We start from the raw sequence: 22910 nt of genomic DNA, 5'->3' as shown, positions 1-22910 counted from the left end.
TGTTTCCAACTTTTTTTTCTTTGTGACCGCTTCAATAAAATCAAAGTGCAGGATAGTAGTTCTTTCTTCTTAGAGACTATTTAATTTCAATAGTTTTTGGAGTTAAAGATATACTATATTTCAAGAAACAAACATTAGAAAACTCTTATTTTTTTCTTTAAAAAAATGGAAACACCTACACTACAATGTAATCCATTAGCCCTGGCCTTGTTATTACTTAATAAAGACAAACTGACAAACTGCAGCCTTGCAAATTACCATAGAGTTGATTCAACGATGTCTACTTGTAACTGCATACCCGAGGTAATGGAGTATAGTTTGGTAAATAAAACAAATAGTGATTTGTTTTTGTTCTTCTCAAAGTAAAGGATGAAACCATAAAAGTAAAATGTTGTATAATAAAATGAATGATGGTGTCATCTTTTATATTTATCTTGGAGGGTCAACAGGTTGGGAATCACTGCTTTATGTATTAAATATAAATCGAAACCGTATAAAGATACACAAAGTGAGGAGTGATTTCAGGACCGTTGATGTGGTTTGCATTAGCCTGTACACGTGTTTACTCCACTGATACGTTGCATTGGTTGAAAATCCATCCAGGATAAATGTGCACTTCAGTGACTGGAGCTCAGGAATGACGTGGCCACTCGTGAGGAAGTCACGTAGTTAAGCCACGCCCCCTATCTTATCTTGAATCACTAACCCAGTTTACATCCTCCTTTTATCATCAACCAGATAAAAAAAAATTACAACCTTGATTCAGTAAAATCAAACTCGAAAGGATATTTGTTATAATCACATTCACTTTATGTGTATTACTTTAGAGAGAACAAAGTAAATATGTCAGTTACTTTTTGACGATCTTTGTTGCGGACTCAAATGGGCGGAGTCTAACGGAAGCATAATCAAGATGGCCACCTTCACTGAAAGGTAAGACAAAGCAGAGCCGCTGTTACATCGTGAATTTATCATCTGTTTGATATATTATCAGCGCGCCGGAGGCCAGAGATTATCGCTGTGTGTACACACTTAATAGACGTGTGAGCAAACGTTTCTGTTTTAAAGTTTAACGGCCGCAAGGGAGAATTGTAACCGTTACTGGAAAAGTGCCGATCCTTCCAATTGAATTAACGCTAAAGCTAGCGGGTTGACAGTCAACCCGCCTGTGCCGCTCTTAGCAAGGTTAGCACGATATACAGATCCTAATATATTCCTAATTAACGACAACGCTGCTGTCAGACAACCAGGCGTTAGTCCGTCTATAAAAACGGATGCACTATTGTGGTGAAATTGTTAATTTGGTGTCTTTTTCCAGAAATCCGATTGCATGCTAGCTAAGTTTAGCCCACATTAGCTGATACGTTAGCTAACACTTGTCTTCTGGCACAGCATATCATACGTCTCTGGGCCGTAAATACGTCTCTACATCCAGGCCCTGGGGTCTAACGCGAAAAACGTGATTGTGGATACTGTTTAAAATGCTTACGTGTGCATAAATGTTTGGCTGCAGCATTACGAGGAAACGGGAAATGGGTTAGCTGCCTGTGACAGTTTCAGTTGAGGACACATTTGACCAGCACAGAGAGATCAAGGTCCGCTTGTGTGCGTCTGTAGAACCTTAACCCCTGTATACATACAGATGTTTGGGTAGGGTCCTCTTGGGTGTTTACTTGGGCAATGTTCAACCAAATGAATTGGAGCGTAGACCATCTAAACTTCAGGTCGTCTCTTTGCTTTTCTCTGCAGGATGGCGCCTGTCTTGGTGCTCTGGCTGGCTATGTCCCTCAGCGGGACGTGGGCTGTGGACAAGGGCAACTTCAAGACCTGCGACCAGAGTGCCTTCTGCAAGTGAGTGCAAAAATAATACATTTATGAACCTGAAGTTGGTGTTGCAGGAAAAGCACAGATTCATCACTGGTGTCCAATTTTGTTATGACATCTTTTTTTTTTTTTTAAAGGCGCCAGCGAGCATTGAAGCCTGGGGAGTCTCCCTATCGAGCCCTGCTGGAGACCATGGAGCTGACCAACACCAAGCTCACGCTGCAGCTCATCAATGACAACAACAAGGTAAATCACACAGAGAAGCAATTCACATTGGGGACACGATGGCTGACATAAAGATAAGGCACTAACGGCTAAACTGAGTGGAATGCAGCCCTTGGCTGAACCTGTTTGTAGCTCTCTGGCTTTGCTGTCGTGTTCATGAGATAATAATGAAAGTCCTCTTTTGCTTCTGCATTTTTGTCTCAGGTGCATCTGCTGCTTGAGCTTTACCGTCTCCAGGGAAACATAACGAGGGTGAAGATTAACGAGCTGAAGCCGCTGAGGCCTCGCTACGAGGTCCCAGACGTGCTCATCAGGGAGCCGCTTACTGAGCCGTAAGTCTCCCAGGGGTGTTCCTCACTGTGTGGGGTGGCTGGGGGTTTGGATATGACAGAATCAAGCTGAAAAAGCAAAATATAATTATAATTTTTTTTGCCATTTTCAGTTTTATTAATTTAACCCCAAATCACAAATTTGTCTTGCGTAAAATATTACAATTTCTTTTTTTTCACTCATGACATTTTGACATGTCGCAGAAGTATAAATATTAACATTATTGATGGCTGTATTCCAATTAGCTGCTTCAGTTTCAGGGTCTTGGTATTGTACATACCGGTACACTTGAATAGAACAGAGCCATCGTTAATCATATTATTAATACCTGTGCCCATAGGCATGTCTGAATTAAGTAACGCCTAATGAATAATTGCATATCAAGAATATTTTATTTGACTAATTATTTAAAGGAAATGAAACGGTATGTTCCACTGAAGGTTGAAGCCTGTACCCACGGTGTATCACTCGATTGACTTTCTTCCAGTGAAACAAGATTCCAGATGACAAACAGGCTTTTCAGATAATTGCTTTCTGGCTTTATCTCAGAATCTCATTTCAAATAAATCTCCAACCTTGAAGTTTAGTTTTGCTTCACTTGGATTTAATAAGATAACCCTACAGAATTTAGGTAGTCACTGAGTAAATAGTAATTGAGTTCTTTAATTTTTTTGGCCTCACTTTTGTTTTTCTGAACCAAATCCTCTCTTTTAACTTCACCGCCTCTCTCTCCCTCTCTCCTCAGCCTGTCTCTCCTGTCTCAGGACGAGAACGGGGTGGTGCTGTCTCTGGGGTCGGAGTCTCAGAGGGTCATCGTCAGCGCCCGGCCCTTCCGCCTGGACATCATGGAGGGGCGAGAAGTGCTGATGTCTCTGAACTCGCGCGGCCTGCTGGCCTTCGAGCACCTGAGGATGCGCAAGGACACGTGAGGAACCACGCATGCATTCACATTTACAAATGCTAGCCCTCTCTTTTTAATCCACGTCATCACTCAGTGGATGATTTCGATTTTTGTTCCCATGAAATGGTTTGTTTTTTAAGTATTGTCTCTGACTCGTTGTTCTGTCCTCTTCTCCCTATCATCCTAGTTTCTCCTATAAAGTAACTAGCACAGTGGCTAGCGTGTGGGATAATATCAAGAGGGTATTCTCTAGGTAAAGACCCTTAAGATTTGTAAGTGTGTATTCTGTTCCTTGTGCTAATGCTGCCAACAGTGACAAAAATTCTAAGGGACTCCCATCACACCAAATACAGTGTTTACCCTCCAATAAATGTGACTGAGCGCGAGAGAGGGCTGTGGCTGAGTGTGTGCATGTCTGTGTTTAATTCAATCCATAATTAAGGGGTAAGTCCAGCCTCCTGTTATCATCATCCATGTTTTTGAAGGATCATTTAAACTAATGATTACATAATTGCCACTTAAGATGTAGATTTTTCGTCTCATTTCATGAAACAAAGGAAAAATCATCCTGATAATGACAAAAACACATCTGAATGATTTGGGGTCTGCTGCACCGACCGGTGATTTTACTCTCTTGTCAGATCAGCGTCCACTTAACTGAATCGTCTAGTAGTGTCACTCCAGCAGAACTAACATCTTAGCTGCATGACTTGACCAGTTGTGTTGACTGAAACTAGTTTTCACGCTTGCTCAGCTCCTGGTAGATGAAATATAACGCTAGTGGCGGCAGGTTTAGAAGGCGCATCAAAGTAAAGCTTTTTGTCTTCACTCTCATGTAGTTTGAGTCCCACTAGATAGTTGGTGTCTTATTTTCCAGTACGGCAGCCCAGTTCCCAAACCCAACAGCAACATCTCTCTTTGTGGTTATGCTTCAGTTTGCATTTCAGTTAAGTTTAAAAATCTGAATTATTTTCTGGTACGGTGCTTCTTTTGAGCTCTAAACCATACTCTCATTATTGCGGAAAGACAGCTTTGTCAGGCGCCTTCACCATTGTTGTTTGTGGTGTATTTTGACAATTTAAGATGGAGGCTAAAATAATGAATGTCCGAGTGAAACTGTACAATATTAAATCATCATATTGAGACCAAACTAACAACGTGGGCTTTGTGAACCATCAGCCTTCAGCTTTGGTACAAAAACAGTTTGAGCCTCAGTACTTCTAACTACTGTTAAGTCCATTTCCATTTAGAAACTAATAAAGAAGAGAAACTCCACTATTACTACAAAGGAATAACATTTTACTTTACAGACTTCGTCAGTAGGCTGCACTTTTGGTGGTCATGTTGCATTGTGGGTAGTGTAGGCGCCTCTTGAAGAAAGTGTGGAATAAAAAAACACTATCTCTGCTTCTGCTGCATCAATTTCTTTTTAACTGTATGTCATGAGTCTGTTAGTGTTAACATGCTTTATTAGTGGAGTACGCTACACAGACTCCCCACTCACTCACTCACCTCTTGCAGTGCAACACAAGAGCCTTGTTTTTCCGCTGAAATGTGAATGTGGCGTAGCGGGCGTTTTTGCACCACTGCCTCTTTTGTGTGCGCTGCTGCAGATCATGCACCGCCACAGCTGAGTGTGACTACCACATGTCGGTGTATTGCTATGGCCTTGATCACACCATGGTACACTAAGGGTTCCACTGGATACCGGTTGGTTCTGTAAGGAACCTTGTGGGTGTTACAAGCAGCAGCCACTAGAGATCCAGTCCCATAATGCCTAGCTTGAAATAGCCACAAGGTAGGGAGTTGCTCAGTCCCCTTTGTCATTAAAGTCAAGTCGATCAAGTTCTTGTAGATTATTTGCTCGTTGTCGATGTAGAATCAGGGAGTATTCACCAACCTCCCTGTTTGTATGTCCTTTCCTTTTTATCATGGTTTAATTACACCCCCATATATTGTCCCAAGAGAGCATCAATTAGCCAAAGTGACACATCTTTATCTTCCCTGTAACCCCTTTCTCACTTTGGGCCATGAAGCAGTCAGGTGGACCCAGAGGGAGAGAAGAAAGAGGAGGCTGATCCGGCAACCCAGGCAGAGGTACGACACACTAACATACCCTTTCTGTTCCACTTCCTCTCTTTTATTTTAAGCGCACTGTTTCTATGCAGTATCTTCTCTTGTAAACGGTGTCACTGTTCTTCCTGTTTGGCTGCCAGAAAGCAAAAGAAGAGGAAGACAAAGTAGAAGACGGGATGTGGGAGGAAACGTTTAAATCTCACTCAGACAGCAAACCTAATGGTAATCATTTCAGTTAGTTAATTCATTCAGATGAATTGCTGTTGCCATAATATCTGCATTAGGGGTTAACTTGTGTTGATATCTTGCCTCACAGGTCCATCTGCTATTAGTTTAGACTTTTCGTTGCCGGGTGTGGAGCACGTCTACGGCATCCCAGAACACGCAGACACCCTCCGGCTCAAAACAACAGAGTGAGTGTCAACAACAAGTCACGTTTCACGTACAAAAAGGAGTTTGAATGGCACATGCACAGTGGTCCGTGTCGTCTTCTCTGCGTTGGATCAAGCCCGTGTGTATTTTTCTGTTTCAGGAATGGGGATCCATATCGGCTCTATAACTTGGATGTGTTCCAGTACGAGCTGTACAACCCTATGGCTCTTTATGGCGCTGTCCCAGTCATGTTGGCCCACAACGCCCAGCGCACCACCGGCATCTTCTGGTTGAATGCTGCTGAGACCTGGGTGGATATCAGCTCCAACACAGCTGGAAAGGTATGTCCATTTTTTCTGTTTCCTTACTTCCTGGGACTTGAGCCAGTAGAGAGTGTCTGCTTCACTAAAGCACAGAGCTTCACTCTCACGTTTGCCTCTTTCCAGACCGTGTTTGGAAAAATGTTGGATTACGTTCAAGGCTCTAGCGAGACTCCACAGACGGATGTGCGTTGGATCTCTGAAAGCGGCATCGTTGATGTCTTCATCATGCTTGGGCCGACACCCAAAGATGTCTTCGCTCAGTATGCCTCCCTCACAGGTAGGAAGCTTGCTCTTGAGCATGAGTACGGGTATCGGCACAGCCCAATAAAAGATCAGCGTTTGACTGACGTCCTCGGTCTCAGTTCCTCTCCTCATGTCCTACCTCCTTCTGCTGTCGTCCATCAGGCACTCAGTCCTTCCCTCCCCAAGCTGCTGTGGGCTACCACCAGTGCCGCTGGAACTACAATGACCAGGAGGACGTGGCTTCAGTGGACGCGGGCTTTGACGAGCACGACATCCCCTATGACTACATCTGGCTCGACATCGAGCACACGGATGGCAAGCGCTACTTCACCTGGGATCCACACAAGTTCGCAACGCCAAAGGAAATGCTGCAGGGTCTCGTGGAGAAGAAACGCAAGGTACATAATACAAATAGTCCAACATCACGGTACCAGCAGACAATGTTAGGAGCCACTATTTCGTGGGTTTTCTTGCCAGAAGTTCTCCAGTGTCTATTTTACTTTCTATCTCGTGTCACCTGAAATCTCAGTAAAATAACCTGCAGACACCTTCGTGACAGGACTTTCAAGACTCTCTGCTCAGTCTTCTTTCATTTCTTTATAGATGGTGGCCATTGTGGACCCTCATATCAAGGTAGACAGCAACTACAAGATCCATAATGAAATCCGAAATAAGGGTTTCTATATCAAGAACAAAGATGGTGGCGACTACGAGGGCTGGTGCTGGCCTGGTAAGAGACTGACAACGTTGCATCATTTTCCACAAAGTGTTTGAAAATGCATTTGTAAATATTCTTCATGAACTCGCTCGTCGCTGAGACACAATGACCTTTATAGTGACGCGTTGCTCACTGTGCAGATATAACTACAGTGAATATTTCCCTGACTTTCCTTTCTATGCTTCGGATGCTGAACTTTAGGTAGTGCCGGCTATCCAGACTTCAATCGTGCAGACATGAGGGACTGGTGGGCCAGCATGTTTGCATATGATCAGTATGAAGTGAGTCTGAAGGACACTTGTCTCTAATTCAACCTGTATTTAACCGGAAAATGTCACAAGCTCCCAGTGACATTAACATATTGTCACCTGGGAGCTGCCAACCACTCTTGGCCACTGACTCTGAAAGGATTTTTTATTTGTAATTTCTGCGTACAGGTTTACTGACTCTGTTAATTTGAAACTTTTCCAATAATATGGTTTGTCTGACCTCAAGTCTTTTATCCACTTCTCTGTCCGCCCTCCAGGGTTCCATGGAGAACCTGTACACATGGAACGACATGAATGAGCCGTCTGTCTTTAATGGGCCAGAGGTGACCATGCACAAGGACGCGGTGCACGGAGCCTGGGAGCACCGCGACGTGCACAACTTGTATGGTTTCTATGTGGTGAGTGCACATAGTCAGTCTGTGGCTTCATGTTAAAGACTGAACCTTTCTCTTAACATTTCATCCTCATGTTTTCATGCATGAACGTAACTACTGTCTCCAATGTAGTTGATTGAACATTACGGTAGAACTTAATTTCCAGTTTGTGTTCGAGGATGAAGAAAATAAACACAGCGAAGAACAAATCAATGTTTTAGTAAAATAAAGCGACCCGTAGTGATCGGACTTTTGACAGATGTATCGCTGAACTTTTCATTGATGCTATGCTAACGTTTTCCAGCAGTGGGAATGAAATCTGGGAAATTCAGATTTTAAAATAATCTTATTGACATGATTATACTGTCTGGCTTTGAAAGAGAAACAAACTATACAAATCTGATGCTATGGGTTAAACATAGCAGTGATTATCATGTGTACAACCTGCAGCAAATGGCCACAGCGGAGGGTCTGATCCAGAGGTCAGGGGGAGTTGAGCGTCCGTTTGTCCTGACCAGAGCCTTCTTTGCTGGGTCGCAGCGCTACGGTAAGCCCTTCACCGGTTTCACTTTTCTTTCTTCCTGCTAGAAATCTTTCATGTCGGGCTATTTTAGCACAGGACCTTAACTGTCGACGTGTGTGTGTGTGTGTGTGTGTGTGTGTGTGCGTCCGTAGGAGCTGTGTGGACGGGAGATAATGCTGCTGAATGGGACCATCTGAAGATCTCCATCCCCATGTGTCTGAGCCTCGGCCTGGTGGGAATCTCCTTCTGCGGCGGTGAGTTTGTGTTTTAGTCTGCGTTAAATGACCTGGACAAAAAACATATTCTGAGATGTTTTGTGGCTGACTTTTGAAGCAGTTTTGTTAGTGTTTTTTAAGTATATGTAAAAATATTTTACAATACAACTTATACAATGTGTATTTCCTCATGGTTATATCTTCCTATAAACCAAGAGGTAGTAGTCTAGAATATGGACATATCCTCCATTATGTTTCAGAACATTTGATAAAATAAACCTGCAAAATCAATAAACTGTGAAATGGAAACTAGTGCTCTGCAGAAATTTGTATTTATGTTATATTTAACTAACCAGTACCTACCGGTAATTATCAGTACCCTCAAAAACCCGCTGCCCCAGAGTCACACCAGATCTGACACTAACACCGACCCCATCTGTCTCACAGCTGACGTCGGTGGTTTCTTCAAGTCTCCGAGCACCGAGCTGCTGGTGCGTTGGTACCAGACGGGAGCCTACCAGCCGTTCTTCAGGGCCCACGCCCACCTGGACACCCCCCGCCGAGAGCCCTGGCTGTTTGGTCCGGACAACACGGCGCTGATCCGCGAAGCGGTTCGTCAGCGCTACACCCTGCTGCCCTACTGGTACCAGCAGTTCTACCACGCACACCGCACTGGAGAGCCCATCATGAGGTGAGGACAAGCCAGGAAACATTGTTTATGTTGGCTTACAGTTATACATAATACCCCAATGCACAGAAATACTAAATGTTGTTGGTTCTTTCAGACCACTGTGGGTGGAGTATCCTCAGGATCCTGCTACGTTCGCTCTGGATGACGAGTTCTTGATCGGTAAGAAGACGCAAGACATCAACTCTTCATTAATAATAATAATAAAGGCATTTTACTTTAAGTGTGCCTGAAGTGAGCCCAGGGTCTTCCCTTTTTTATAGGGTTACCAGAACTTTAATGTTGTCCTCTGCCTAGTTTCATCAGATCCATCATGAGATCTCTTTATGGTTTTAGTTTTTTAATCTGTCTGAAGGTTAAAGTGTGGATCACTTCTGTTAATCCTGGGAACGGCCGAGGTTCAACAAGACAAACTAGAATGGAAACTGTAAATCAATTGTTGCAGCAAGACAGACGTGATTCAAAGCGATTATCAGATCTGCTGACGCTGCTTAACTCTGCTGCAGGGAGAGACCTGTTGGTGCACCCGGTCACTGAGGAAGGAGTGAGGGGAGTCACCGCCTACCTGCCTGGCAAAGACGAGGTAAGAGGAAGAAACATGGACGCTTTAACACATCTTACTATTACTGTTTCTCTCTGTGTTCAGACTGAAGCTCAGTGTTACAATTAATGGTTCTGTCAAGAAAAGATCTTTTTAGAGGACTGCTGATTCAGGTGTCGTCTCAACTTGTGTTCCTCAGGTTTGGTTTGACGTCCACACCTTCCAAAAGCACAACGGGGCCCAGAACCTTTACATCCCGGTCACCATGAGTTCTGTAAGACACACTTTCTATATTTCGAGGCTCCACATCCTTTTTAATAATTAGTATTTTCCTCATATCCTCTGATGTTAACATGGAGCTTTCTGTCTTCTGTTCAGATCCCCGTGTTCCAGCGTGGCGGCTCCATTATTCCCAGGAAGATTCGAGTTCGCAGGTCCTCCTCCTGCATGATGCACGATCCCTACACTTTATATGTGGCTCTTAACCCCCAGGTAACGCAACTCTCATCCACTGCTGTGTTTTTGATTGTTTCTTCACTTATGTACAATTGGCTCCATCAGGGATTGCTCCTATAATATAAAACGATGGTTCTAGTTGTAAATAAATGTTCATCCGCTGCTGATCTGACATGTTGCTTTGTCCTACTTGGTGTTTTGACCGTTTCTTTGACAGAGAACTGCAGAGGGTGAGCTCTACATAGATGATGGCCACACCTTCAACTATGAAAAGAAGGAGTTCATCCACAGGAAGCTGTCCTTTGCCAAAAACATGCTCTCTTCTGCGTGAGTGACCAATATTCTCCTGCTTGCATCTCTATTGTATCGCAGACATAACACTGTAAACGCATGATTTGTTTTATACGGTTTACTTAACATTTTTGTGTCCATGTCTCTGTTCTCAGGAACCTGGCTCCAGATGCCCAGTTTTCCACCCACTCCTGGATTGAACGCATTGTCATACTGGGAGCCAGTAAACCCAGCAAGGTCACCCTCAAGACTGCTGGTGAGTGCAATATACAGCATTTCACTCACACTTTAATGCTCATATGTGTAATTCATTTAAAGTTAGACTGTATGCTGACTAAAGGAATCTGTTCAACATTTATACCATTTTAAACAGAAGAATAATCTTCCCACTAACCTTAAGTTGAATGCACGTTTTAAAGTTTCTCTAAAGAGTTTAACTTTCTCTAATAACTAAAGTAGCATGTTTTTATCTTTTGATATTTCAGGAATATCATGTTGGCTTCTCGGGTCTCATTTATATTTCGCAGTTTATAGCAACTACTGCCAAAACTCACTTCCTCAAATTATAATGCTGAATTTATTTTTTCTGAAGCTCAAATAGCATTTTGTTTGGACAACTAAACTTTGGGTGCATTTGAGCTTCAGACCGAGGTCTGGAGAATTTAAAGTGTGAACCGGTTTGCTGCAGAACGCACTTGAAAACCGATTAACTTATGCCGGGTGTGACTGCGTGTGGCTGTTTTCACTTCCGGTGATGTTTCCTGGAGGTGGTGTTTTCTGAACTAGTCGTTTTACACCCTCAGCATCCTTATTACGATCTTATTGTTGCTGTTTTTTTTAAATGATCTGTTGTGAGACCATGATGAGATTCACGTCCCCTTTTCTCTCTCTTTGTGCTTTGCAGACGGTCAGGAGAGCCAGCTGGAGTTTGACTTTGACGCCTCCATGTCGGTGTTGACGCTTCGTAAGCCCGGCGTGAACGCAGGGTTAGACTGGAACGTGATGCTTCAGTAACCATCAGGAGAGGAGGTGCAAGAGGAGAAACTGACTGAAATGGATCAGGAGCGACAGAGAAGGCGCTGATGCACAAGACTAACCACAGCAAGACAACAGGATAGCCATCATGGAAAATAAAGGACATAAACACACACAACACATTGAATACACACACTTTTAATCCCTACACACACACACACACACACACACACACGCGCATCCATGTAGACCTGTCAGTCGAACTGAGCCACGCGACGTCGCTGCCATTTCCCTCTTGTGTTCAGTCACACTGTAATACCTAACAACAGAAGAGGTTACTGCTAGATAGATAGTTATGTTTGTCACATTTACAAATAGATAACAATTGAGGACAATTATGTCATTGTAATTAATCTTTTGGGTAAAGAAAGAAAACATTCAGGCACACTTTTTTTTTTATTTTATTGTCCACTTTGTTGTCATCTAGTCTGCTTCAGAGGAAAGATCACTGTGACGGACTGTTTGCTGTTTAAAATTATGGTTCAGATTCAAAGCACATGCTCCACCTGCTGGTGATTCCCTCTATCTGCTTCTGACTGAATACAAAAACAAAACTCATTCCACCCCTCTCTATTATGCCAAGCACTTCAGTCAGCTCAGAGCTGCACCGTCTGCACTCGTGCCACATTTCATATATTTTGGAGAGGGCTTGCCAATAATCAGCTGTGTGGCTCTACACTTAACTTTCATCCTGCTGTACTTAATATTTCCACAAAATTGGGAAGAGATGATCATCTTTCTCACCGATTCTGAGCAGTAGATTATTGTCAAGTCTCCCCGAGCTCGTCAGTGATGAATTTGTGTGCATGGAAATGATTGATTATCATCGCGTCAACATGGAAGTGACTGATTTTCAGCTGTTGGGAATCCCTTCAGGGGACTGAACCACTGATGTTTGCGGATCATCCTGTTGACGTGCTTTCTTTGTTTTATTGAGTTCTTGCCCAGCTTTGTTTACTAGATTCTTTTTAATGCACTTGAGGAAGAGTGAGAACTTTAAAAGTTGTTTAGATTTTCATGTTTTTCTAGATGTCGGGATCATCCAGGATTTCCAGTGTGTCGTTTGGATCTGAATGAATGGTTCAAATCCGTGAAAGGTTTTTCACAAGCAAGTGTTCATTTACGGCCTTTTTGATTCTCACAACGAATCGATCCTAAATGCACACGGAGCACTCGTTAATATTCAAAGGGTTCTCTGGAGACCCTGGGTTGTCGAATCATTGGACCTTTTAGGGGTTTTGTTATGAATTTGTCTCTTTGATTGTTTTATGATCATTAATGTACATGTTGCTGCAATTTTGTTGGTGATGGCTTGAATTGGTGGAAATGTAAGTGAAGGAACAGACTCAAAGTTGTCAGATGTATTCTAAAAGATAAGACCAAGTACAAATAAAGTTGACCAAATGTGAAAGAAGTCCCTTTTTGTTCTGTTAGCCTGAAACATTTCTGTAATTTCAGAGTCAGAATCTGGTTTATCGCCAAGTAGGTTTTTGAATACAAGAAATTTGATGTATTGATGCATAGACCAGGAACATAAATAAATATATATGTATAATGTAACTGTTGAAAATGGAAAGACATAAGCAAGACTGTGCAACAATATTTTTAAGGGGATGTGCGAAGGTTCACAGTATTAAAAATGTAATATCCAATAAGTAAATTTAATGAGACATTGGTTGTTTTTAAAAATTCTGGATTGTATTTATATTTGTTTGAGTCTATTTCACATTATTTTAAAAGCAGGTTTGGTTTCAGAGAGGACACTTTCTACGTGCAGATGTAATGCTTACAGTATGTTAAACTCAAAACAGAATTATTTTTCTCTTTTATTGAGCATATAAAACAAGACACACACTAACCGTAGCCATCTTTGTTGAAATTAGATTAAGTGGTAGAAAAGTCAATAACGTCCATAATGTGTTCAAGACTGAATGTTTGGGGCGATTGTCGATGAGAATCTGCCAAATGTTTAACTTTGCTGGTCCTTTAACAACATACTTAATCTCTGTGCAGCGTAATTATTAGTTCATTAGGCCACATTTTAACGGCAGTAAAGGAGTTTTTATTGTGTCCTGCTTAGCTTTAGCTTTAATTTCTAAGATAACAAAAAACATTAATACATGTTAAAAACAGTTAATGTAGTAAAGTATTTGACTAGTGGAGAATGTAAATGATTTTAAACTTAAATCAGGCAGTGTCTGGGATTAATAGATCAGTGGATCTCCTTTAGAATGAGATCCTGACTCACTGCCAATCAGACACGACTGCACTAATTAAGGGAGTTTTCACAGACTGTGACACACACACACACACAAGGTGCCATCTTATCAGAACCCATTTGTATTTCTAAACACAGGGCCTTTTTAAACATTGGCTGTGTTACTGTGCGCTCATAGTTTAATTGCAGAAATCTGAAAAGGTTTTTATGGAAAGTTTTTCTGTCTTTTTTTTGGCCCTTTAGCTAGCAAATAAGAGGAAACCGGATAATATACAATTATATTGTATGAAATTATGTTTTTAACCATTCTTATTATCAGAATCAGAAATATTGTAGACACACATACAACATTCAGAGCCTGAAGAGCATAGGTAGCATAGTGTAGATAGGAGTACTTAGGTAGTAGAATGTCAGGTTGAATAATTATTTATATTTGTATTATAGTAATATGTACAAAAAAAGTATTTTCAATAAACAAAGTATTTTCAATCTTGAATACATCTTTTTATATTGAATTACTACATCCTATGTTTTTATTTATTGATCATGTTTAAAGTATTACAATACTTTGTACGGAGAACAACGATATCCAACATTACAAAAGAAGAAAACGCAATGTAATAAATAAAAATAAAAAGCAATGTAGTCAACATCAAACTGTACGAGGGAGATGTAACTATAACTCTTTTATAACAAGCTAATTCTTTCCATTCTTTTTCTGGCAGTTTATTTTCGTCAGAGTTTTGTCGCGGGTGAATGACGTCAGTGAGACGTTTCCCATCATGGCGGCGGAAGGCTATGAGGAGATGAGCGGCAACGGGGAGCTCGAGGAGTCTTCAGGTAGTTAGATCCACATTAATGAATGTACGGTGCGCCGTTTTGTCGTTTCACGGATATTAATAAGCACTGGTTTCATCTGCAAGTGTTTTTAGTAACGGTCCGATGCGACCGGAGGCTTGTTGACAAGCATGACAAGCTAAGCTAGGCTAACGTGAGCTCAAGTAACGTTACACACACAGCACGAAGCAGCACAGTGTTCACCAACTTTAACCCACCTAGCACGCAGTGTTTGAAAACGAGGTTTGCGGTCACTAATCAGTTATTAGTTGAGTTGTGTTCACAACATCCCAACAGGACCTGAGTGAGCGCTGTGGTGGAGATCTAACCCGAGTAAACTGTTACTGCATGAAGTCTGTCTGCAGGTGTAACCTGAGGCTTTCAGGAATAAAGGCAGAAAATCACTTCTTTCGTTTGTGTGTCGTTGATTGTTTTTGTTTTGCCCGCTGCGGGTAGTAGATAAGCTGCTTAACTAGTTTGACTGGTCAGTGTAATATTTATATATTTAGTTTTTATAAAAGCATTTGAACTGCACTAGTATTCGTCTTCTATCTGCTTAATTTGTATTGGTTAACTTATAGTTTGTATCAATTGATGGATGTGCATGTGAGGTTTTCACACTTTGTTGTTGTATTGTTTGAACACCTGTTGGCCCTTTGTTTTACGAAACTGTCCAGGAAGCAGAGGAAGCTTCATGAATCTCATTACATGTATTTCACCAGTGCCCTTTTCTGTGTTGAGTTTAATTGCATTTTTCTATTATTATTGTTTTTTCACAGTAAGTGCAAACGCTAGATGTCAGAAGCACTCAGGTGTCTGTGTTTCTGTTGCCGCCACACCTCAATCAAATTAAGAAGAATGGATAGGAACGGTGCTGCAGGGTTAAAGATGTGTCATCGTGCAGTGAGAATAAACGGCATTACAGCAAACTAACTTAACTTCTCAGTCATTTGTCAATAGTTGTCGCTGTTGAAATTTGGTTGAGGGTCTTTTAATAAAAGAGTTGGCTGTGACATTGTTGTGTTTCTGTTTGAAAGGACTTTGGGAGGTTGGGATTCAAACTCTTTTTACCAAGAAAGGCTTACCTGTAAAATCCCCTTTAATCGTGTAAATGGGATTCCGTGACTCATTACCTTTTTGATCTGCCCTCTCTTCAGCCATGGAGGCTGCTGAGGTTGCTGCATCGCCTCCGGCTGAAATGGCAGAGATGTCAGAAGAGAACGGCAGTCCCGCCGTGGCCCCTGAGGCCCCCGTAGGCCCCGACCCGGTTACCTTCTCAATGCCGCCACCTGCAGAAGACGAGGAGGGAGAATTGCCGGCAGACTTTGAGCGCCTGTGGAAGGTCGCCCACGACACTCCTCAAGACTTCACCAGCTGGACTGACCTGCTGCAGTACTGCGAGCAAGAGGTGTGTGTTAGTTGTTTTGACGAGAGAGACGGAGGAGAATCAACAAGGTTCAGATCAAAAAATAGTGTGGGGAAACTATCATATTCTCCCTCAGTAAACGTTTAAAACATTTGGACTTTTCTCTCGTATGTTCAGAGTCACATCACAGCGTCACGCAGAGCGCTAGAGGCTTTCCTCACTCGTTACCCGCTCTGCTACGGCTACTGGAAGAAATATGCTGACCTGGAGCGCCGCGCTGGCTACAACAACAAAGCAGAGGAGGTAAAGCCTGGAGAGGGGGTTTACAAGTCTGTGCCCACACCATTAGGAATACTTTTAAGTTTATTTAGGAAGTGTTTTTGACTGGTTTTTGATGTTGCTGTGTCAGGTGTGTGTTCAGGGTCTGCAGGCGATCCCTCTGAGTGTAGATTTGTGGATCCACTACATCAATCTGCTGCTGGGAACGCTGGACATGAACATGCCTGACTCGCCCACGCGGATTCGCAGGTACTTTCATTTAAGACTCGTCTTTTGTTGTGTTTTAATAGAAATGAATGAGTAAATAAGCTGTTGTTTGTTAAAGCTGTAGTCTTCATTGTTTTTCCAATCCTCAGTGTGTTTGAGGATGCGGTTGTGGCAGCAGGTCTGGACTTCCACTCAGACCGGCTTTGGGATCTGTATGTCGAGTGGGAGAAGGAGCAGGGGAACACGAAGAAAGCAGCAGCCGTCCTGGACAGAGTCCTCAAAGTCCCCACCCAGCTCTATAACACCAACTACGACAAGTAAGACCACACACACACACACACGAGCCAAGTGTGTGTGCCCATCACAAATTCTTTATTATTCAACATTAAATCAACATGTCGTGATCTTTTTTCTCTTTCTCCCCTTCTCTCTCTCTTTTCTCCTCCGATTGATCTAATTTTGCGTCCTTTCCTCCGTCAGGTACAAGGAGCACCTGAACAGCCAGGAGCCGAAAGACATGCTGTCCCCGGAGGAGTACGAGGAGCTGAGGACGTTGTGCCGTCAGAGTCAGAAGGCAGAGCGCGCCGAACAAGCCCAGGAGGAGGAGGAGGAGAGGCCGCCGGGGGAGGAAGAGCCCGCCACACCCGAGGGCACAGACACGGTGAGTAACATGTCTCACACGTTTCAAACGTGTAGACCAGTGAGACGTAAGTTAAAGACGTAGTGAAATAGATGATTGTTCTGATATTTTCCTACTTTCTGTGTTTAGGAGGAATTGATGCAGAAGATTAGGGAACAAGTGCTCGTTCGCAGGGACAAAGTGTACCAGGACAACGAGGGAGAAGTCCGCAAGAGATGGCACTTTGAAGACGCTGTGAGTTTTTCTTTTCTCTCTTTCTTCCCCGCTCTGTTCCTTCATAAGTTATTTTTGGGATTGACAACAAACATATTTTCCAGACGCTTATCTGAATCATTCTGAATCCAGGGCTTGGTAAAATGTAATAACATGTATACGTTTGATGCCTGAGTTTTAGTACCTGAGTTGGTAGAAAAACTAATTTATTGATCCCTTACTTTGAGGAGTAGCAACACTTTTTTCTACCAAAGCCTTTTTCATTTGGTAAAAGAGGTCGAATTCAAATGTTAGATACTATGTTATACATAGTATTAATATATTTTATTTATTTTTACTGTTTGCAGTTTTACAGCAAAATATTTAGAATTCTGGTAAATATTGCTCTTTTATTTGTATTTATTGAACTGGTGAAACACATTCATCACGTCCTGGTTTCTTGTTCTCTGGCCTGTAGATCAAACGTCCTTACTTCCATGTCAAGCCACTGGATCGCCTCCAGCTGCGGGCCTGGCACTCCTACCTGGACTGGGAGATCGCTCAGCTGAACAAGGACACCAAAGACCCCCAAGACCCCCAAGACCCCCAACAAGGTCAGCTGTCACCTGTCCCAGCAGGTCTACAAATCGGTGTTAACATCTGAACGCGTTCTCAGTTTTTAACGCCCTTTTTTTTGTCCTCGCAGATCCAGACCAGGCAGCCACAGAGGAGTCGGAGGTCACAGCCCAGCCTCAGGAAGAATCAGAGGAAGCTGCGGTTAGCAATGACGACCACAGGGTTCGCATCCTCTTTGAGCGTTGCCTGATCGCCTGCGCTCTGTATGAGGAGTTCTGGATCAGGGTGAGGAAGAAAAGTGTGTTTGTGTGTGAGTGAAAGAGGTGTGTGTGTGTGTGTGTGTGTGTGTGTGTGTGTGTGTGTGTGTGTGTGTATACACTGTATATACACACAAGATCTCTGTAACATGTTCTCGTATGTGTCGTTCAGTACAATCAGTACCTGGAGTCGCAGAGTGTGGACGAGGCGCGGGTTATTTTCAAACGAGCCTGTGAGATCCACCTGGCGTACAAACCCAACATCCACATGCAGTGGGCCACCTTCGAGGAGCGGCACGGTACGACCAAACATGAGCACACGGCTTTATTTTCTTTGAAATGTTAATTGCCTTAAGTCGGTCTTAACTATTCCAGTATGCGGGACAATTCATCTAAAGATACTTTCTGATGTAATCAATGAAAGATTCGGTGACTGTCAGTCGAGGTAAAGGAGCTGTAAGAAAGCGACTAGTAGGGTCAAACGGACAAACATAATGTTGTTATATCAGTTTAATAGAAGCTGTATTTGACAGGTTTTCACTTCTTTGTCATGATCTGAATAAATACCATTCTAAAGGTGTTTAATCTGGATCCCCTAAGCCCACTAATAACCGTTTCATAGTTCTAACACATTTAAGGTGCCCCTGTGTTACTCACCATCACTCTGTGTCGTATCAACGTCAAGCAAACATCTTGAATGCATTCCCTTCCTCATTAAATCTTTGCAGGACTGATTTAATAAAATAACCTGCATTGTTTATCTCCACCCTCATGAACACTCGTCTTCTCCATCAGGTGACTTAACCGAGGCCCGGCGGGTGCTGGAGGCTCTGGAGAAAACGCTACCAGGGTTGGCGGTGGTCCGTCTTCGCAGGGCAGCTTTAGAGAGGCGAGCGGGCCAGCTGGACCAGTCGGAGGCGTTGCTGCGTGAGGCGGTGGACGAGTCCACAGAGAAGCCCACGTTACACGCTTTCTATTCCATCAAGCTCGCTCGTCTGCTGCTGAAGCTCGGCAGGAACCCCAGCAGAGCCCGCAGAGTTCTACAGGAGGCCCTGGAGATCAGTCCGGTGAGGAAAATAGCACCCACGAATATTTCAGCAAAGAACACAGGCCTAAAAGTTAAAGAATGTTGAACACAAGATGTTAAGCTTGCAGTAGGCTTTGCTTATTGATGGCTCGACCTGCTGAGCATGTTTTTTAACAGTCTGACTTAACATCCCGAAACATAACTGATACTGAAAACTGAAAAAGTAATATGAAAATGTAAAAGAAAAAGTCATTTCCATATGATTTTAATGCTGGTAAAAATTAAATGGCTAGTCCATGATTTTATTATGTGATTGTATTATTATTTCTGCCTCGCACACTAAACATCTTGTATTCTTTGCGACGAGTATTTTGTGTGCTACAAAAAAATCATTTCAGAGAAAATGAGTTCATGCGTGTAGCTTCAGGAGTCAAAAGGCAAAACTTGGTACTTAAAGGAACAGCATGTGTCATTTAGGGGGCTCTATTAGCAGAAATAGAATATAATATTAATAAGCATGTTTCCTTTAGATTATAATCACCTGAAATGAAGAATCATTGTGTTTTTTGTTTGCTTTGAATGAGCCGTTTATATCTACATACGGAGCCGGCTGCCATGTTTCTACGGTAGCCCAGAAAGACCTTTTTATAAAGTCATTCTAGTTTTTAGTCATCCTCTCTATGTGCCCCCCCCCCCTCTCAGGATAACGATAAGCTGCACCTGAACCTGTTGGAGCTGGAGGTGTCGGGGGACCCCTCAGCGGAGGCGGTGCAGGAGTGTGTGACGCGGGCCCTGGCAGCTCCCCTCGCCCCACACACCAAGATCCTCTTCTCACAGAGACGCCTGCAGTTTGCAGAGGACTACAGCAACTCTATCCAGAGGTCAGAGTTCGACACGAGTCTTCTGTAAACCCCGATGGTTTACCGAACAAACCCTTCGTCGTCTCCGACCTGAATGTAGTTCCTCATTGTCTCTTGTGTCGTCCGCAGTGTGCTGTCCGTCTATGAGGAGCACCAGAAGCTGCTGAAGGAGTTAGGAGGGACGAAGAGAGAAGCAGAGAACGGGTAAAGTCCATCAAGTTGCAGCTGGTCATGTGTAACATAAAATATCACATTGTGTGAGTGTGAAAAATAGTATTTAGTTTGTTCCTGTTGTTTCATGTTAGCGAATTGTCAAATCCGTACATTTCAAATTCTTAATCCACAATGTTTCGTTATTTAAACTCTAGAACTCACACAACCGTAATTTACATGTTAACGTTTGAAAGATATGACTTCGTTGCAGCTCCTGCGTCAGATTTTTTTATGAGTTTAATGTATAAAAATAAAGTTAGCTTTGTAACTTCAATATGGACTATTGAACTTTATGCATGCTTTTATTTTGAAGAGCAACTCTTTTCTTTGAGTCCAAAATCTAATTTCTTCTTAAAACAATCAAAATTAAATAGACCAGCAGTGAAAAACATGACAATTCAGATTTGAAGTCTGCAGATAAGATTGTTTTTTGTAATTTTCCTGCGTAATTTAAGATCTGCGTTGAGATTATTGGTAATAATCTGATATTTTTTTTAGGGATGAGGACTCGGAGAAGATGAGTAAAAGTGACGACGGCTCAGCCGTTGCCGTGTCCGCACAAGTCCCGCCCACCATGCCGCATGTCCCCATCACGACACCCCCCCCTCCTGTGATGGGCGCCGACGCCAGCTCACAGGCCGGCTACGGGGGGTACGGCAGCTGGTACCAGGTAAGATGGAGTTTATAACGCAGGCGGCTGATTGGGGGGCGGGAAAACTATTCAGGGAAATCTGTAAATGAACAAATATGCCTTTGACTGACCGACAGAAAGTTTTTATTGTTTTACAGTAGCTTTTATTGAGCCTTTTCCTGCACCTCAATAAAACCTACTGTAAAACCAGAAGGACAGCCCACACCACCCCAGTTCTGGTTGCCAGTAAGCCACATAATTGATTTTAACGTCTTATTACTTATTTGTAAATCTCTACTTGGGCCTAAATATGTGACTGACTCGAGCAATGTAACCCTGCGAGACCTGTTAGATCGCTGGGGAGTGAACCGCGAGTGGTGCCGAGAGCAAAGTCTAAACAAAGAGACGGTGGCTTTTGGTCCAACTGCCTGCTGGTGTTAACGCCCCAAACAGGCTTTAAAACCTTATTGTTTTCAATTCAATGTTTTTAACTTTGGATTTTTGTTTTAACTTGTGTACAGCACCTTGAACCTACCTTTGTGTATGAAATGTGCTTCATGAATAATCTTGCTTTTAACTGGAGGTAAACCGACTCTATAGTCGGGTTAAGGTGCCGTTTGAGATGTTCTGTGTACTTTATGTTTCAGGGTTCAATATAGACCAGAAATACACTTCCCTAACAACAAAGACCAACCTTCATTGTCATGTTTAACATTTATTTGATTAAATGAATCCTCTAACACCACCCAATTAATCTCCTGTTTCCAGGATTTTAAATGCTCACGAGCACTTCTTTTTGAAATCGCATACCTTTTTTATTTTTACTACATACTGCAGCTGCCCTCACAAAGTATGTACTTTTGCATACAATTGGGACATACTACCTTATCATAAGATTGCAAGTTTAACTCTGACCCTCTTGTCTCATACATCTGCTGTGCAGAGGATTGTGGGTGAGAATAGCCAGAAAAACATGCTGGCTTGCATTCCTTAGATGCGACCAGATGCAGCAGGTCAGACATCCTGGTGTTTGCATTTGACATACTATGTATTGGCTCATACTAAATCTTTTTTTTCTGGCCTACTGAATAGTATGGCAGCACGGTTTGTCTTTACCCGCCGCCATTTTCTCCAGATTGCCCAATCGGGGCTCCAGGAGAAGGAAGTGAGATGGCTCACTCCTTTGCTTATTGCTTGTTTCTTGTGCTTGTTTTCCAGCAACCACAGTACGGCAACTACGGCAGCTACGGTTACCAGAACACCTGGAACTACAACCAAGGCTACTATCCTCCCAGCTAAAGGGGGCCGCAGTGACTGTGACACCAGTAAAATGGTTTGGACCCAGGATGACTCTCAGCTGAACAAAACTGAACCACCCAGTCCTGCCGGTCCACCTGCTAAAAATAATATCCCAGCATCCTCTCCTCCCCGTCCTTCCTCTGAGTTACCTCACTGTCCTGGATGTGATTAAATGAGGGTCAGGATTTGAGCTCTTTTAGCATGTTGTGTCATTTCAGTGTTGAGTCTTGAGTGACAGTTGGAAAGACGATGAAAGGAAACCACTCCTATTGTCAGTGCATCAGCGTCTCTCCATTTTAATCAGAACTATTTTTGTATTTGTTTGCAAGCCCTTCGCTCCCGTTTTAAACTCATCCAGTTTATCCAACTTCACAGGTGATGTATGATCGACATTTTGTACCATTCCAGAGTAGGATATTTGTTGTTTTTTCTAATGTATATAAAGGTGTTTTATAGTGTCACAGCAGAACTGTTTGTGTCGTTTGCTTGTACTTTCATAATGAGGGTGAAAAATCCACCGTCGCACTACTTGGTTGTGAAACGTAAACTCTTGCTTCTCGCATCTACAGCAGTGTTCCCTGAAGAGTATTCTGAACATCAGTGCGTTGGCTCGGGTCTTGTGAGTTGGAATTTTAAGAGAATCTTATTTTCCAAAAATCAAGTTGCCAGCAGGTTTAAGAGGCCGTACTCTTCATTCTAATAGTCTGAAGACAGAGGAAGGTACAGACTCTACTTGTTCCCTTTTTATATTAAATCTCTGGAATCATTTAGGTACCACCAGCCAAACACAAAGTCCATTTAATTCACATACAAGTAGAGCAAGCACTCAAATGTTCTTCCTACAGGAACAGTCCCTTTACACACACACACGGACATTTCAGGTGCTGATGAAGAAATTGATATA

The 22910-nt window shown here is 42.7% G+C and overlaps 2 protein-coding genes across 4 annotated transcripts; both read left to right on the top strand.

The window, feature by feature from the left end:
- The first annotated feature begins 870 nt into the window (after positions 1-870).
- ganabb (glucosidase II alpha subunit b) lies at positions 871-13021 on the top strand. Of its 3 annotated transcripts, XM_079167585.1 has the most exons (25): positions 871-933; positions 1750-1851; positions 1962-2070; positions 2254-2381; positions 3125-3304; positions 3468-3533; positions 5317-5377; positions 5497-5578; positions 5673-5769; positions 5889-6069; positions 6175-6328; positions 6457-6692; positions 6898-7024; positions 7214-7293; positions 7539-7679; positions 8106-8202; positions 8331-8432; positions 8841-9084; positions 9179-9243; positions 9588-9664; positions 9822-9896; positions 10001-10114; positions 10296-10405; positions 10525-10625; positions 11274-13021. In XM_079167585.1, the coding sequence occupies exons 1-25, from the start codon at positions 914-916 to the stop codon at positions 11381-11383; spliced, it is 2859 nt and encodes a 952-aa protein (XP_079023711.1). In that variant the 5' UTR covers positions 871-913; the 3' UTR covers positions 11384-13021. The 3 variants fall into 3 exon arrangements, with proteins under 3 accessions (XP_079023711.1, XP_079023713.1, XP_079023712.1); XM_079167587.1 differs by lacking the exon at positions 3468-3533 and having other exon boundaries at positions 5320-5377; XM_079167586.1 differs by lacking the exon at positions 3468-3533.
- Positions 13022-14398: 1377 nt separating this feature from the next.
- LOC306702007 (pre-mRNA-processing factor 39) lies at positions 14399-22475 on the top strand. The gene is made up of 15 exons (XM_079167483.1): positions 14399-14462; positions 15617-15867; positions 16003-16128; positions 16235-16353; positions 16461-16628; positions 16792-16972; positions 17081-17185; positions 17622-17757; positions 17850-18004; positions 18149-18275; positions 18772-19043; positions 19706-19884; positions 19993-20067; positions 20575-20746; positions 21926-22475. The coding sequence occupies exons 1-15, from the start codon at positions 14405-14407 to the stop codon at positions 22004-22006; spliced, it is 2205 nt and encodes a 734-aa protein (XP_079023609.1). The 5' UTR covers positions 14399-14404; the 3' UTR covers positions 22007-22475.
- The last annotated feature ends 435 nt before the right edge of the window (positions 22476-22910 follow it).

This window comes from Pholis gunnellus, assembly GCF_910591455.1.
Source record: "Pholis gunnellus genome assembly, chromosome: 10".
NCBI classification, from domain to species: domain Eukaryota; kingdom Metazoa; phylum Chordata; class Actinopteri; order Perciformes; family Pholidae; genus Pholis; species Pholis gunnellus.
This window is presented reverse-complemented; position numbering and strand designations above follow the sequence as displayed.